Source organism: Schistocerca serialis, chromosome 9 (assembly GCF_023864345.2).
Source record: "Schistocerca serialis cubense isolate TAMUIC-IGC-003099 chromosome 9, iqSchSeri2.2, whole genome shotgun sequence".
In the NCBI taxonomy this organism is placed as follows: Eukaryota; Metazoa; Arthropoda; class Insecta; order Orthoptera; family Acrididae; genus Schistocerca; species Schistocerca serialis.
In genome coordinates this window covers 146,146,191-146,163,326 of record NC_064646.1, presented here as the reverse complement: position 1 = coordinate 146,163,326, position 17,136 = coordinate 146,146,191, and the positions used below count along the sequence as shown (strand labels likewise).

The 17,136-nt window shown below is 44.2% G+C and overlaps 1 protein-coding gene across 1 annotated transcript in view; it reads left to right on the top strand.

Annotated features, from left to right (window-relative positions):
* Positions 1-17,136, top strand: part of LOC126418443 (cap-specific mRNA (nucleoside-2'-O-)-methyltransferase 1) — a 273,835-nt gene that overhangs the window by 103,821 nt on the left and 152,878 nt on the right. The window contains exon 9 of the mRNA XM_050085206.1: positions 13,433-13,529. Within this exon, the coding sequence (XP_049941163.1) occupies positions 13,433-13,529 (97 nt within the window). The remainder of the gene's footprint in view (positions 1-13,432; positions 13,530-17,136) is intronic.

Here is a 17,136-nt window from a genome sequence, read left to right as displayed (position 1 = left end):
TGATCGTCATACCTTCTTATTTTAGCAATCAGTAGTACCTATTCCACAATAACCATCCCAATCAAATATTCCTTACTTGTGGGTGACTTTGCAGTATTTTGTTCTTCCTCCAGTCTCAAGAATATCAACTATAGGTGAAACTTAAGAAGCAGGAGGATTGGACTAGTATGATTGATTTGGAATTCTTTACAGAAAAATATCTGTTTGTGTGTACGAGGTCTGTCTAAAAAAGTATCTGACCTTTGATTTTCCTGCACAACATAGAGATGCCAACACTGCGCCGCTGTACACAGTAAAGGAAGAGACCTTCATGCGCATATGTGTGAATTTTGTCCCTGCCTTCCAGAGCGTCAGTCGCTGAGTGAGGTGCTACACAATGTGTTCTTCGGATTACCGATTCTCTCAAGATAACTGAACGTGTTGAGCAAAGATACTGCATCACATTTTGTTAAAAGTTTGGTGATTCTCAAAGCAAAACAGCTCGTAAGATTCAGCAGGTGTTTGGAGAAGATGTGTTGAGTGTGTGTGTAACACAAATTAAGGAGTGGTTCAAACGATTCAAAAATGGCCACACATCAGTGGAGAGGGACCAGTGTTCTGGCAGGCCCCAAACTGCTTGGAGTGCAGCTATTGTTGAGAGGGTGCAAAGTTTGGTGATGGCAGATCGTCATTTGACTGTGCGAGAGATTGCCCAAGAGGTTGAAGTGAGTAAAAATTCTGCACATGCAATTTTACATGATGATTTGAACATACAACGAGTGGCTGCGAAATTCGTGCCCAAGTTGTTGTTTCCAGAACAAAAAGACCTGTGTTTTGACATTGCACAGGACCTTCTGGACACCACCAACACTGATCCTGGGTTTCTGAACACCCTGATACCTGGAGGTGAGTCACGGGTGTACGGGTATGACCCAGAAACAGAAAGACAGTCATCGCAATGGAAGCATCCCGAGTCTCCATGGCCAAAGAAAGTGCAGCAGGTGTGAAGCAAAATCAAGGTGATGCTAACTGTGTTCTTTGATGTCTGTGGAATTGTGCATCATGAATATGCATCGGAAGGACAAATAGTGACAAAGGAGTACTATCAAGATGTTCTCCAGTGACTCTGTGACGCAGGTCGGTGCAAAAGACCGGACATGTGGATGGCGAAAAACTGGCAACTGCATCACGACAATGCCCCCGCACATTCAGCGCACTTAATCCAAAATTTCTTGGCCAAACATGGAATTACAGCCATTCGCCAACCTCCCTACTCGCCAGACATGGCTCCTTGCAACTTCTGGTTGTTTCCAATATTGAAGACCCACTGAAAGGATCCTGTTTTGAGAGTAGAGAAGAGATAATGGAGAATACGACAACCGAGCTGGACACCATTCCAAAAGAAGACTTCCAGAGGTGTTTCCGGCAGTGGAAGGATCAGTGGGCTAAGTGTGTGCAAGCATAAGGGGCGTACTGTGAAGGGGATTAGGGCCCCAATGCCGTCACTTATTCGAAATATTTTTTTCTGGTCAAAGGTCAGATACTTTTTAGACAGGCCTTGTATTTCAATCCTCCATGTCAATCTTTTACCTTATCAAAACTTCAGATGAGTGGCACCATCTTGGATTTTAAGATGTCAGTGCAGTTCCAGAGCCTAATCTTTGATCGGACCCCCCAGGGGCTCAGCATTCATTTGCTGAGTACGGGCTTGGTGACCCCGGGGTCCTGAGCTGGAGACTGGTCAGCGCCGCCAGTCTCCTGTCACCGTAACCCCCGGACATGCTTCAGCGACCACCGCATGGCGCGGCGGTGGAATGTTGTGTGCTGCGGGGAATGGTAATCTTGGCTTGACCGCCTGGATTGCGAGGAAGGTAAACCTCTATAAAAACCCCTCAATCTTACGGTGTGCTGCGCGCCTATAAGATGCATGGCTGTTGGGGTGGAACAGTCGCAAGCGGGCAACCTCTGGGGCACCTGCCGCGCCCCAGTTGTATAAGGCTTACCTAGGCACGCGGGGCTCTGTCTAGGTGGACTTCTAGTTCCCTAGCTGCTTGTGGGACCGATATGGAACCCTCGAACTTTTATTCTTCTCCTGCCAGCGGAAAGGGTGGACCGCTGGTGGGTTCTAACACCCAATCCAACAAGAGGGCTCATGTAGCCAGTCCTCCTGATTCAGGTAGTAGTAACAGAACGCATGCTGCTTCGCAGAATGTGTTTTTCATAATTAAAAGAAAAGATGGAAGTTTTGAAAAAGTTTCGCCATTTTATATACAGAAGGGCTTAGAAGGTATTGCTGGCACATTAAAATCTGTAAAGCACTTGCGAAATGGCACCTTGTTGGTTGAAACATCTAGCTTCCAGCAAGTCCAGAACCTTCAGAAGGCACAATTTCTTGGGGAGTTTGCGATAGAGACTGAATTTCACAACACCTTGAACTACAGCAAGGGTGTTGTGACTTGCAGAGATCTCGTTGACATTCCCTAAGACGAACTGAAGGCTGAATGGTCCCGGGAAGGAATTGTCGACGTGCAACACATTATGAAATGGGTGGATGGTGTTCCCATAAAGACTGACTCATTTATCCTTACATTTAACAGCACTAAATTGCCAGAGCATGTGAAGGCAGGTTTCCTACGTCTCAGTGTACGGCCTTATTACCCCAACCCCATGCGGTGTTTTAAATGCCAGCACTTTGTACACACTACTCTCGACTGTAGAGGGGAAGCCACTTGCGGGAATTGTGGTAAAGCCGCCCATGAGGGAGTTGGTTGCTCCTCTCCTCCCAAGTGTGTCAACTGCTCTGGGGATCACCCTATGTGGAGTAGGGAATGCAGAGTTTTCCTTGAGGAACGGAAGATCCAGGAACTAAAAACTACAAAACGCATCCGGTATGGTGAGGCGAAGAAAATCTACAAGTCCATGCAGCCGCCCACGTTCGCTGCTTCCTTTTCTTCCGTTCTCAAACAACCAGTCTTGAAAACCGATGCCGCTACACAAACGGAGGTTGCTACTGTCAGCACTAGCACCTGCGCTTGTCAATGTACGTGTGCTGCTGCCCTTCCTGTGAAGCCTGCTGCTCCCCCCCGGCCTTCTGACCAGGCCGTGGTAGCTGACATCATGGAACTTCCTGCCCCTTCCCGGGTCCAGTCTTGTGCACTGCCCAGCACTGCTACACCCCCTACTGCTTCTGAGGTTTTGGCTCCAATGCCACCTCAGGCCAGAACATCGAAGCTAAAGACAAAGGTGAAGACTCGCCCACTAAAGGAGACTGCAGTTATACAGTCTCCTGATGTGGATGTCATTCTCTCTGACGTCTCTCTCGACTCCTCTTCTGAGGCGATGGAGGTTGATGTCGCACTGGGGCAATCATCTCGCACCAAAACTGAGCCTCCACCTGTTGTGGGCTCTCCTCCCCAACAGAAAGTGAGAATGAAGGTACTCCCACCCTGATAGATGGCTCCCATTATACAGTGGAACATGAATGGATTCCGGGCACATGTGGAGGAACTGAACCTCCTAGCACGGCAACGCCCCCTGTGCTTGTGTTTACAGGAAACGCATTTAAAACCATCTGATGCTCCTGTACTAAGGGGCTATACGTCATATCGCAAAGATGACCTGACTGGAGAAAGGGCCAAAGGCGGAGTCGCTGTGTTTGTCAATAATGACCACCACTCCTCTGCCCTCCCCCTGGATACTGACCTGCAAGCAGTTGCAGTTGAAATTCATTCACCTCGGAGGCTTACCGTTTGCTCCCTTTATTTACCCCCTCTGGATGCAATGACCTTAGACGCTCTCACAGATCTTATCGACCAAGTCCCCCGCCCATTTCTTCTCCTGGGAGACTTCAATGCCCATCATGTCCTGTGGGGCTCCACTTCTCTTTGCGCTCGAGGTCGAATTTTGGAGAGCCTCCTAACATCTCAAATGTTGTGCATCCTCATCACAGGTACTCCGACTCATTTCTCTACTGCTACAGGGTCATTCTCAGCCATTGACCTATCTTTCTGCTCTCCAACCCTCACCGACTCTGTTCACTGGGAGGTCATTGACGACCTTCATTCCAGCGATCACTTCCCTATCCGCATTCATCTCCTGGATGGTGTATTGCTAGAGCCGGGGCCACCATCGTGGATGATTGGCAGGGCTAACTGGCCACTGTTCACTCGGTTGGCTGTCTTTGACCGCCACAGTAACGTACAGGAATGGGTGGATCACATCACGCTTGTGGTCCATCATGCTGCTGACCTGTCCATACCACAGTCTTCTGGCCCTCCTAAGTGGCGCCTTGTGCCTTGGTGGACGGAAGAGTGCCGTTCAGCCATCCGGGAAAAGGCGTGCGGCTCTTCGCCGATTTAAATGCCGCCCAACAGCAGTCAATCTTACCGCCTTTCGAATCGCGAGAGCCAGGGCACGCCGTGTCATTAAAGAGAGCAAGAAAAGGTCATGGCAGGAGTTCCTGGACTCCATCAACCGTTCCACTAGTTCCACAAGAGTATGGGAAGCCATCCGGAGGATTTCCGGTAAACATAGCCGTTTACCAATAGCTGCTGTCCTGAACCAGGGATGCCTCCAAACGACACCCAGAGCCATTGCTCTGACGCTGGCAGAGCATTTTGCACAAAGTACTGCCGCTGCAAATCAGGATCCAGCGTTTCATCGCTACCGTGCGACTGTCGAAAGAGCGACCTTGGATTTTCGGTCGAACAGTTCTGAGGCCTACAATTCCCCTTTCTCCATGTGGGAACTTGAATCGGCACTTACTGAGACTTCTGACACTGCACCAGGTTACGACCACATCTGGTACTCCATGCTTCGACATCTGCCAGCGGCGTCAAAGGAAATTCTCCTCGAATGTTTTAATCTCATGTGGCAGACAGGAGTGTTCCCCACCTTGTGGAGGGAGGCAATTCTCAGCCCTCTCCTCAAACCAGGAAAGGACCGCACATGTCCCGGTAGTTATCGTAGTATCGCCTTGACAAGCTGTGTTGGAAAGACCCTGGAACGGATGGTTAACCGGCGTCTGGTCTGGCTGTTAGAGACCAGACAGCTCCTTAGCCGCTTTCAGTGTGGATTCCGAAAATTTCGGTCCACGGTCGACAACCTGACCCTCCTAGAGGCGGCTATTCAGCAGGCTTTTCTCCATCAGCATCACTGTATCGGTATCTTCTTTGATATCAGTAAGGCATATGATACTACTTGGAGACACTGTATTCTTGCACAAATGCATCAATGGGGCTTTCGTGACCGCCTCCCCATTTTCATTCGGTCTTTCCTGTCTCAGCGGTTTTTTCGGACCCGCATTGGTAACACACTGTCTGATCGCTTTGAGCAAGAGAACGGTGTCCCCCAGGGCAGTGTTTTAAGCGTTACCCTCTTTGCCATAGCCATCAACAGTATAACGTCTACAGTGAGGAATCCAGTACAGTGCTCCTTATTTGTGGACGACTTTGCTGTTTTCTGTTCCTCCTCCAGTGTTGCAACCGTGAGCCCTCAGTTGCAGCTAACAGTGCGGCGGTTAGAGGAGTGGGCTGCAAAGACGGGTTTTCGGTTTTCTTCCGAAAAGTGTGTTTGTGTTCATTTTAATCGTTCTCGTCATCTTTTTACTTTGCCTGCCTTGCATATGAGGGATACTGTCCTACGTTTTAGAGACACAGTGCGGTTTCTGGGCCTAATTTTTGACTCCAGGTTGTCATGGCTGCCACACCTACGTGACTTGAAAGCCAGAACGCTGAAGGCACTGAACATCCTCAAGTGCCTCAGCCACAGGTCTTGGGGCGCGGACAGGGCGCGTCTCCTACAGTTTTATGGAGCTTTTGTGCGTTCACGGCTGGACTATGGGTGCACAGTATATGGGTCAGCGAGGCCATCTTATTTGCGGATCCTTGACGCTGTTCACCATGCTGGGATCCGACTGGCCACGGGTGCTTATTGGACCAGTCCCGTACCCAGCCTCTGTGCTGAGTCTGGCGAACCACCACTTACCATCCGGCGGCAGCTCCTGCTGGTGCGCCAGGCTTGTAAGTTTCTTGCAGCTCCCAGATCGCCTGCTCACCATCTTGTTGCCCATCCACCTCTGGACCGCCTTTTTTCCCGCTGTCCCCGTGCTACATTGCCGTTTGGGATCCGTGTGCAACGTGTACTAGAGTCCCTCGGTGTGGAGTCTGTACAACCCCAAATCCAAGGTTTTAACCGCCTGCCACCCTGGTTACTGAAGAAGCCCGGAGTGATTTTAGATTTATTGCAGTACAAGAGAGATTGCACTCCTGCCACCATTTTTAATGCAGCATTTTCTGCCATTTCATCTGAGCACCACGACTATGTAGCTGTTTTTACGGATGGGTCGAAACAAGGGGATTCTGTTGGTTGCTCAGTTGTTTTTCCATATCGTGTCCTCAAGGTCCGACCGCCTCAGACTTTTACTGTCTTTGATGCAGAATTGTTTGCGATCTTGCGGGCACTGGAGCACATGAGACATTCTTCCTCTCCTAAATTTCTTGTCTGTTCCGATTCACTCAGTGCCCTTCACTCATTGCAACGTTTGTATGTGGCAGACAAAATTGTCCAGACCATCCAGGATGCCCTCCTCCGACTACAGCGACTGGGGAAGGTTGTAGCTATCTCCTGGGTTCCGGGGCATGTTGGCATTGCTGGGAATGAAAGGGCAGATCTCGCAGCCAAGGAGGCGTGTCTCGCCCCACAAGTATCTCAGTGTGCTATCCCCTTGCACGCACTCACCTCACTGTTGAGCTCACGGGTCATGCGTCGGTGGGAGGATGAGTGGCTGGAAGTGACTGACAATAAGCTCTGTATAGTCAAGCCCACAACGCCTGTGTGGTGTACTTCCTTTCAGCCCAATCGACGGGACGAGGTTCTCCTCACTCGGCTTCGAATAGGCCACAGCCCTATGACGCATGGCTTCCTTGTCCGGCGAGAGGACCCTCCAATTTGTGGTGCTTGCGGCGTCCAGGTCACTGTGCGCCACGTTTTATTGGATTGTGTTTTATTTTCTGACCAGCGGGTCGCGGCTGACTTGCCAGCGGACCTGCCATCTCTTTTAGGCAACACTCGGACGAATGTGGCTAAAGTTTTAAAGTTCTGTGCCCTGTCAAATGTTTTTACAAAGATTTTAGGGAGAGGATTTTAATTTGCTCACTGTGTGACAAGCTCGTCCATTTTTTATGTAAGTGGCCAGCCAATAACAATTTCCTGTGACATTCTTGTTGCTATGTTTCCCCTTTCCTTAGGTTTTACTTTCTTATGTAGCATTTTCCTTCTTTTCCTGCTTTCTTTGAGTGTGTGCTTTAGTTTTCTTAGGTCTGTCCACATTCGTTCCTTTTAATGTGTGTCAGGGCGCTGATGACCTCGATGTTGAGCGCCCATAAGCCCCAACACACCACCACCACTTTGATCGGAGACTAACATGGCTGTCACAACTTCATGATTTGAAATGTAGAGGTCTGAAGGCACTAAACGTTTTAAAATGTCTTAGCAATAACAATTTTGGGGGAGGGGGGGGGGGGGGGAGGTTGTCAGAATAGAACAGTGACAACATAGTTTATGGATCAATTAGACCTTCCAGTTTAAATACATTTGATGCTGTCCACCATGCAGGGATGGAGCAAATATCTCTCTGGAAAATTGCAAGGACCCCACTTAACTCAGACATGAGGAAGTACAGTAAGATCAATAATCTGCCGATACTTTTAAAAAAGGTTTTTCATGGCATTTTATTGGAGTGTTGTGAGCATATGGTGGTTTTTACTGATGGATTTAAGCAAGGTGATGATTTTGGGTGCTTTCGTCCATCATAGTATGATTAAAACCCATGTACTAAGCCACTTCTCAGTGTACTGTGCAGAGCTGTGGGCAGTCAACAAGGCATTGGAGCAGGTGAGATTTCTTGGGGAAGGGAAATTTCGCACCTGCAAAAATCTCTGTTAGTGCTCTACAGGCTATTTAGCTTATGTACCCAGCAGATAGGATAGTTCAGATGTTTCATGAAGCTACATTACCACACAGCTAAAGCAACCTTCCAGAAAAACTAAAAAAAAGACATTATGTAATCTTAGTAAGATGTGTAACTTTTGCAGTCACAAAGGACTCACTTTGATGGTAATCTGCATCCACACAATCTCACTTTAATCATGATAGAAATGAGACTTGCTAGTAAATACCATTCTATTCAATGTAGCCTTAGTTTAACACCCTTGCAAGTGGTGATAGAAGTTGTTTCATTTTAAGAGTACTCTTGACAGTCACAGTCAAAAGATAACTCAGTGAAGTCAGAAGACTCAACACATGAAGGGACTGCAGAGAATTCAGAGCTGCCTGTTAATGTCATATGCTATTACACTACGTATAATGATCTGTGCAACATTACATTGATTTCCCAGCTGTATCTGTATTGAATTTATTCTTCCACAGATCACCATCCCACATTAAATTTATGACAAGGTGTGTTCTAAATTTGGACTGGTACTGGGGAGTCTTTAATGACATCTTCCATTGAATTTGTTTCACATGCTGATATAAACGTCGTGACTAGCTCAGGTCTGTTCTCCTCATACAAGGATGTTATGTAAATCACTCAACTGATTACATCTCAACTGATGATTCCACAAATTGGCAGACCACTTATATCTGCATGATGTTCATGCAACAGGTTGTAATCAGTTGACACTTATTTTGATCTTCATTGTTGTGGACAGGTGCAACTTCAAGAAAAATTGACAGTAGTTTGTAGAAACACCATGACAAATAAGTTGCAAACCAGCTGTCCAGACATCCTCAGAAACATACATGGGTCATCATGTCTTGCAAATGTGCGGTCATAGAAAGCGGTGACTTTTGTAGATCTTAGCAGAAGCCTTTCACATGCCATGGACTTGACTGGGTATCCTCCTACTGAGGTGTTGCATGAAGGAGGGCCAGTACTTTGAACTTTTCATTTACTCTTTCCAATGCACCACTTGTTGAAATTGACAGTGTTGTTACCAACAATGCCACAAACCATCAAGCTCAGTATTTTTCCAGTATTCTTCCTAATAATCAGGGACGGTGGCAAGGGAGGGAATATATATATATATATATATATATATATATATATATATATATATATATATATATATATATATATATATATAAAACAAAGATGATGTGACTTACCAAACGAAAGCACTGGCACGTCGATAGACACACAAACAAACACAAACATATATATTTTTTCCCTCGTGGAATGTTTCCTTCTATATATATATATATATATATATATATATATATATATATATATATATATATATATATATAATAGAGGGAAACATTCCACGTGGGAAAAATATATCTAAAAACAAAGATGATGTGACTTACCAAACGAAAGCACTGGCACGTCGGTAGACACACAAACAGACACATACATACACACAAAATTCAAATTTGCCTTTACAAATATCTGCTTGTGTCTGTGTATGTGCGGATGGATATGTGTGTGTGTGCGAGTGTATACCTGTCTTTTTTCCCCCTAAGGTAAGTCTTTCTGCTCCCGGGATTGGAATGACTGCTTACCCTCTCCCTTAAAACCCACATCCTTACGAACAAACACAAACACATGCTGATAGTACACCATTTAAAGTTGAAAAGGCTTGCTTATTCTTGTATTCATTTTTTCATTGTGTTTAATGCCTCTTAAATGACTGATCCTTGTGTAAAACTCACCTTCCCTGTCACACAAGAGTTGGTGCTGCTGGGCCTGTGTGCACGCCACCTCTCGGCAGTCTGAATCACTTATTACTGGTACAGTGTTCTACACATCCTGGAATTTGGGACTCAGGACTCACACTTGGGTGAACAGTGGTTCATCTCTGTGCCAGATTTAGGTTTTCTGTGTTTTCTCTGAATCGATTGGGGTAATTATAAGGACTATTCCTTTGAAAAGCATATTGCTGATTTTCTTTTACAATCTGTGCTTCACTATGTGTCTAATGACGACACCATTGGCAAGATTTTAAACTCTAATCTTTCAATTCTCTTTGAATTTGTAATCATTCAGGCCATTCTTTATGTGTTTTAGCTTTTACAAAATTTTATTTATTGTATCTACTTATTACAGTATCCTTCTTTCTAATGATGGAATAAAATTATAGTGTCTGAAAACAAGTGCTCGGCAGTATAATCAGTTAAACACAGAGATGTACCATTCATTTCCTGCTAAGTCTTATTGTTTCCTGATATTTAATTTGACTTTTACTTCATTTAGTGCTTTGTCTGTGCAAAAAATGCAAGTTTTGTGTTGATTTGGGTTTTGCACTAAACTGGAATCTCACAGTTATTAAGTGTGTGTTGAGAGAAAAAATGTTTTCTGTGAATCCTTAAAAATATGTTATATACTGAACTTGTCAATGTCTTTCATCTTATGCTCTGAAAGAATTTTGAAATGATAATGTGTGTGCACTAGTTGTGTATAACAACATTCAATGAAATTCATATAGGGATTGTCAATTTTGTGTGGAGTATTTTAACCTGATACTCAATATCAATTAGGGGTAATGCAGGAGTAGGTTTAATAATGAATAAAAAAGTAGGAGTGCGGGTAAGCTACTACAAACAGCATAGTGAATGCATTATTGTGGCCAAGATAGACTCGAAGCCCATGTCTCCTACAGTAGTACAAGTTTATATGCCAACTAGCTCCACAGATGATGAAGAAATTTATGAAATGTATGATGAGATAAAAGAAATTATTCAGGTGGTGAAGGGAGATGAAAATTTAATACTCATGGGCGACTGGAATTAGACAGTAGGAAGAGGAAGAGAAGGAAACGTAGCAGGTGAATATGGATTGGGGCTAAAAAATGAAAGAGGAAACCGCCTGGTAGAATTTTGCACAGAGCATAACTTAATCATAGCTAACACCTGGTTCAAGAATCATGAAAGAACATTGTATACATGGAAGAACCCTGGAGATACTAAAAGGTTTCAGATAGATTATATAATGGTAAGACAGAGATTTAGGAACCAGATTTTAAATTGTAAGACATTTCCAGGGGCAGATGTGGACTCTGACCACAATCTATTGGTTATGAGCTGTAGATTAAAACTGAAGAAACTGCAAAAAGGTGGGAATTTAAGGAGATGGGACCTGGATAAACTGAAAGAACCAGAGGTTGTACAGAGTTTGAGGGAGAGCATAAGGGAACAATTGACAGGAATGGGGGAAAGAAATACAGTAGAAGAAGAATGGGGTAGCTTTGAGGAATGAAATAGTAAAGGCAGCAGAGGATCAAGTAGATAAAAAGATGAGGGCTAGTAGAAATCCTTGGGTAACAGAAGAGATATTGAATTTAATTGATGAAAGGAGAAAATACAAAAATGCAACAAGTGAAGCAGGCAAAAAGGGATACAAACATCTCAAAAATGAGATCGACAGGAAGTGCAAAATGGCTAAGCAGGGATGGCTAGAGGACAAATGTAAGGATGTAGAGGCTTATCTCATGAGGGGTAAGATAGATACTGCCTACAGGAAAATTAAAGAGACCTTTGGAGAAAAGAGAACCACTTGCATGAATATCAAGAGCTCAGATGGAAACCCAGTTCTAAGCAAAGACGGGGAAGCAGAAAGGTGGAAGGAGTATATAGAGGGTGTATACAAGGGCGATGTTCTTGAGGACAATATTTTGGAAATGGAAGAGGAGGTAGATGAAGATGAAATGGGAGATATGATACTGCGTGAAGAGTTTGACAGAGCACTGAGAGGCCTAAGTCGAAACAAGGCCCCGGGAGTAGACAACAATCCATTGGAACTACTGACAGCCTTGGGAGAGCCAGTCCTGACAAAACTCTACCATCTGGTGAGCAAGATGTATGAGACAGGCGAAATTCCTTCAGACTCCAAGAAGAATATAATAATTCCAATCCCAAAGAAAGCAGGTGTTGACAGATGTGAAAATTGCCGAACTGTCAGTTTAGTAAGTCACTGATGCAAAATACTAACACGAATTCTTTACAGACGAATGGAAAAACTGGTAGAAGCCGACCTCGGGGAAGATCAGTTTGGATTCCTTAGAAATATTGGAACACGTGAGGCAATACTCACCCTACGACTTATCTTAGAAGAAAGATTAAGGAAAGGCAAACCTACGTTTCTAGCATTTGTAGACTTAGAGAAAGCTTTTGACAATGTTGACTTGAATACTCTCTTTCAAATTCCGAAGGTGGCAGGGGTAAAATACAGGGACCGATAGGCTATTTACAATTTGTGCAGAAACCAGATGGCAGTTATAAGAGTCGAGGGACACGAAAGGGAAGCAGTGTTTGGGAAGGGAGTGAGACAGGGTTGTAGCCTATCCCTGATGTTATTCAATCTGTATATTGAGCAAGCAGTAAAGGAAACAAGGGAAAAATTCGGAGTAGGTATTAAAATCCATGGAGAAGAAATAAAAACTTTGAGGTTCGCCGATGACATTGTAATTCTGTCAGAGGCAGCAAAGGACTTGGAAGAGCAGTTGAATGGAATGGACAGTGTCTTGAAAGGAGGGTATAAGATGAACATCAACAAAAGCAAAACGAGGATAATGGAATGTAGTCGAATTTAGTCGGGTGATGCTGAGGGAATTAGATTAGGAAATGAGACACTTAAAGTAGTAAAGGAGTTTTGCTATTTGGGGAGCAAAATAACTGATGATGGTCGAAGCAGAGAGGATATAAAATGTAGACTGGCAATGGCAAGGAAAGCGTTTCTGAAGAAGAGAAATTTGTTAACATCGAGTATAGATTTAAGTGTCAGGACGTCGTTTCTGAAAGTATTTGTATGGAGTGTAGCCATGTATGGAAGTGAAACATGGACGATAAATAGTTTGGATAAGAAGAGAATAGAAGCTTTCGAAATGTGGTGCTACAGAAGAATGCTGAAGATTAGATGGGTAGATCACATAACTAATAAGGAGATATTGAATAGAATTGGGAGAAGAGGAGTTTGTGGCACAACTTGACTAGAAGAAGGGATCAGTTGGTAGGACATGTTCTGAGGCATCAAGGGATCACCAATTTAGTACTGGACGGCAGTGTGGAGGGTAAAAATCATAGAGGGAGACCAAGAGATGAATATGCTAAGCAGATTCAGAAGGATGTAGGCTGCAGTAGGTACTGGGATATGAAGAAGCTTGCACAGGATAGGGTAGCATGGAGAGCTGCATCAAACCAGTCTCAGGACTGAAGACCACAACAACAACAACAACAACAACTCAATATTTGCAATTTTAAAATGGTTGTTACTGCTCTCTTTTGGTATACTGTCATGTACATGAGTGTATCCATTTAAATCGTTCTAATTTTTGTGTGCTAGGTAGTTTTTACTTTGTTTTGTATTTAATATTGCAAATAAAGGGTTTTTCTGTGTTATAGAAGTAATATGCTGTGGCTTAATGCATAGTGATGGTTGGTAATTTGTGTTTTGCAGGGGTTTTCAGTGGAGGGTCAAGAGAACATTCAAGAAATACTGTCTAAGCAACTATATCTTTGTCAATGCTTGGTTGCTCTCAGTATTGTCAGAACAGGTTTGTATTCTGTTGTTGATTATCCCTTTGTGGTTCTAATAAGATTTCCACAAGTTATGTGTGCTGATAGACTTTTATTTCACCTTTGAATGGCAATCAAGTATTTCTTGCATCACTTGTGTGCCAGTGGTATCCAATATATAGTCCATCATCTTTACAGTGTGTGCTGACTTTCAGAATGTTTCCTGTTCTGTTTTCATCTTAAATATTCAGTAAGTTACACAAATATTAATTCATTTCTTTTGCACTTTTAACAATTGTGGCTCCTAACATGTTTGTTGTAGTTTTAATAACAAAACACTTTTCCTTACTTTAAAAATTCTAGTTGTTTTCCAGACAACTGCAGCAGAAAACATTTAGGATTTGAAAAAATACATACAAGCTGTAATATATAGTACAGTGTTTAGAGCATTTGCTCTTTCAGTCTGTTCTGTTTCTTCCTCATCACTATTACATTTATTTATTATACATTCTGTTTGCAAATTTGAAATTCTGTGTCTCCAGTATTTTGGAAAGGATAGATTGCTACTCACCATACAGAGGACATGTTGAGTCGCAGACAGGCACAACAAATAGAGTGCTGTACATGGGGGGGGGGGGGGGGGGTTGTCTAAAAGGCCTTCTTCTAATGTAGAAACACACACACACACACACACACACACACACACACACACACACACACACATACATACATATTCATGCAAGTACAATTCACACACATGACCACTGTCTGTGGCATAAGGCTGAACTGTCAGCAACAGCACCTGAGGGGAGAAACAGTCTGGGTAGTGGGGGTAAGGAGGGGCTGTGGTGAGGGGAGTTAGGATAGTAGGGTAGGGGTGGGGGAGGGTGTAGTGCTGCTTGTGGGAGCATGCAGGGACACAGTGGGAACAGGGTAGTGCTGGCTAGGTACAGTCTGGAGGTTTGAGGAATAGTTGGGAGGGGGGGGGGGGGGAGGAGTGGAGTGGAAAAGGAGAGAAGTAGAGGAAAGGGGAGGGGGGAGGGAGAGAGACAAGTGAATGCATTGGTGGAATAGGAGGCTGTGTAGTGCTGGAGAGGGGGTCAAAAAAGGGACAGATGGATGAAGGAGAGGACTAGAAGGTTGATGTCAAGGGGTTATGGGAACATAGGATATATTGCAGGGGGAGTTCCCACGTGCACAATTAGGAAAACTTGGATGTTGGTAAAAAGAATCCAGGAGGCACAGGATGTGAAACAGTCACTGAAGTGAAGCACATTGTATTGTGCAGCGTGTTTAGCAAGTGGGTGATCCAGCTGTCTATTGGCCACAGTTTGTCGATGGCAATTGATGTGGACAGACAGCACATAGAAAGCAGCACAGTGATTGCAGATTAGTATGTTAATCACATAAGTGCTTTCCCAGGTAGATGATTGTGACTGGACTGGAATGATCTACTCCAGTATGTTATTTCGAGGGATAATACCTGTCTGTGAAGGCCTTTGTTAGACTTTCAGCATAGTGGACAAGGTAGTTCTTGTCAGTGCAGATTTGTTATCCTTGGGTGACCAGGCTGTGAGGGAGGCACTTTTTGGAGTGGAAAGGATGGCAGTTGTCGAAATGCAAGTACTATTGGTGGTTGGCTGGTTTAATGTGGGCAGAGGTGTGGATGGAGTTATCAGAGACGAAGTACTCAATGTCTAGGAAGGTGGCATACTGGGTTGAAGAGGAGCAGGCAAAGCTGATAGGAAAGAAGGTGTGCTGAGGTTGTGAAGAAATGAGGATAGGGTGTCTTGGCCTTGAGTCCATGTCATGAAGATATCATCAATGAAACTGAACCAAACCGGGGGTTTGGAGTTTTTGAAAGCTGAGAAGGTGTCTTCTGTGTCTGCACAGAATCTTTTGTGGTGGAATACTTCAGTAAAAACTTATTGGTTTACCAGACACGTCATTTCTAGTTAAAAGCATTGACTTTAATTCCTGCTGACAATGGGCAAAAACAGCTGTCTAAAGCTTGAGTGTTTTATTCAAAGAGATGTGGCTTGTAAATGGTGAAGAGTTTATTGAAGGTTTGCTCTAGATGGCCCATAAACAGGTTGACATAGGATGGTGCCATGCGGGTGCCCATGGTTGTACTGTGGATTTGTTTGTATATAAACTTAATAAAGTGTATGTGGAATGAGGTAGTGGGTTTGCAGTCTGAAGCACATTGGAAAAAGTAGTGTTCAGTAATGGCAAGACCATGGGTGTGAGAGATATTGGTGTGAATGGAAGTGCTGTCAGCAGTGATGATTAGGGATCTAGGAGGTAAAGGTGTTGGGATTTGGAGGGTCAATGAAAGAAGTGGTTGGTATCTTTGACATGAGAGGCTACAATTTGGACACTTGTGTTGATCAGTGAAGGCTGAAATGATTTCATTGTGGTCACAATAAGCAGCTACAATGGGGCTTTCAGTATTATTGGGTTTGTAGATTTTGAGGAACATATAGAAGGTGGGAATGTGGGGTTTTGTATAGGCATGAGCATTTCATATTCCAGTCGTGTCACAGGCTTATCCTACCCCATGTCATGTACCAGCTCTGCTGCAATCATTGCTCAGATTTGTATATTGGTGTGCCTGCCAATCAGCTGTCCACCATGATGAATGGCCACCACTAAACATTAGCCATGAGCAAAGTGGACCACCCTGTGGCACAACATGGGACTGAACATAACATGCTTGATTTCAATGGCTGCTTTACAACCTGAGCCATCAGAATCCTCCTGTCCACCACCTGCTTCTCTGAACTGTGCTGACGGGAGTTATCCTTACAACACATTCTTTGCTTCTGAAATGATCTCATCCACATGTTACAGTAACTTACTGTTCCCACATCCTCCATGCAACAGTTTCTGCTCCCTCTGCCCCACACCTTCTCCCGCTTCATGTCTCGTTTCCCTTCTCTGCCCCTCTCCTTTTCTGCTGCCACCTCCCCCTCAGCTTCCTGAGACTGAGCCTGGCAGCCTTGTCCTGCCACAGGGTAGACCCTGCACAATATGCCATGCTGTACCCTCCCCCTCCCCTCCCCACTCCAGATTACTGCTTTCATTCAATGCAAAATTGCGTTCTAGCCCAAGCAGCCAGAGATAGCGTTATGTATGCATGAGGTGTGCTTGCTTGTGTGATGTGTGAGTGATTTCTTTTCTGAAGAAGGCTTTGGCCGAAAGCTAAATGTGTAACTGTCTTTATAGTTTGCCTGTCTGCAACTCAATGTACCACCTTTACGATGAGTAGCAATCTATTCTTTTCATAATGTTGTTGATATTACAACTTGGACTTTCCATTGTTTGAAAATACTGTTTTAATGTGTCATGAATGATCATATCATATGAAAGATTATAGACTTCATTTGCAATGAAGATATTTTTGTGGACTGGCAAGACAGCTAATCCACTAGGACGGGAGGCCGAAGGGCACGCGTTTAAGCTCACGCAGGATGGCGTGAGGTCTGGAACAGGACAAGGTCTTTATAGTAGCAAAAATAGTACGTAGCTTCTGGAATACTTAACTTTAATCCATAATTGGTGAACATCGCTCTGACGGTACATGCATCACAAGATAAATAGCAATTAATAATGGCGCCTTGCTAGGTCGTAGCAAATGACGTA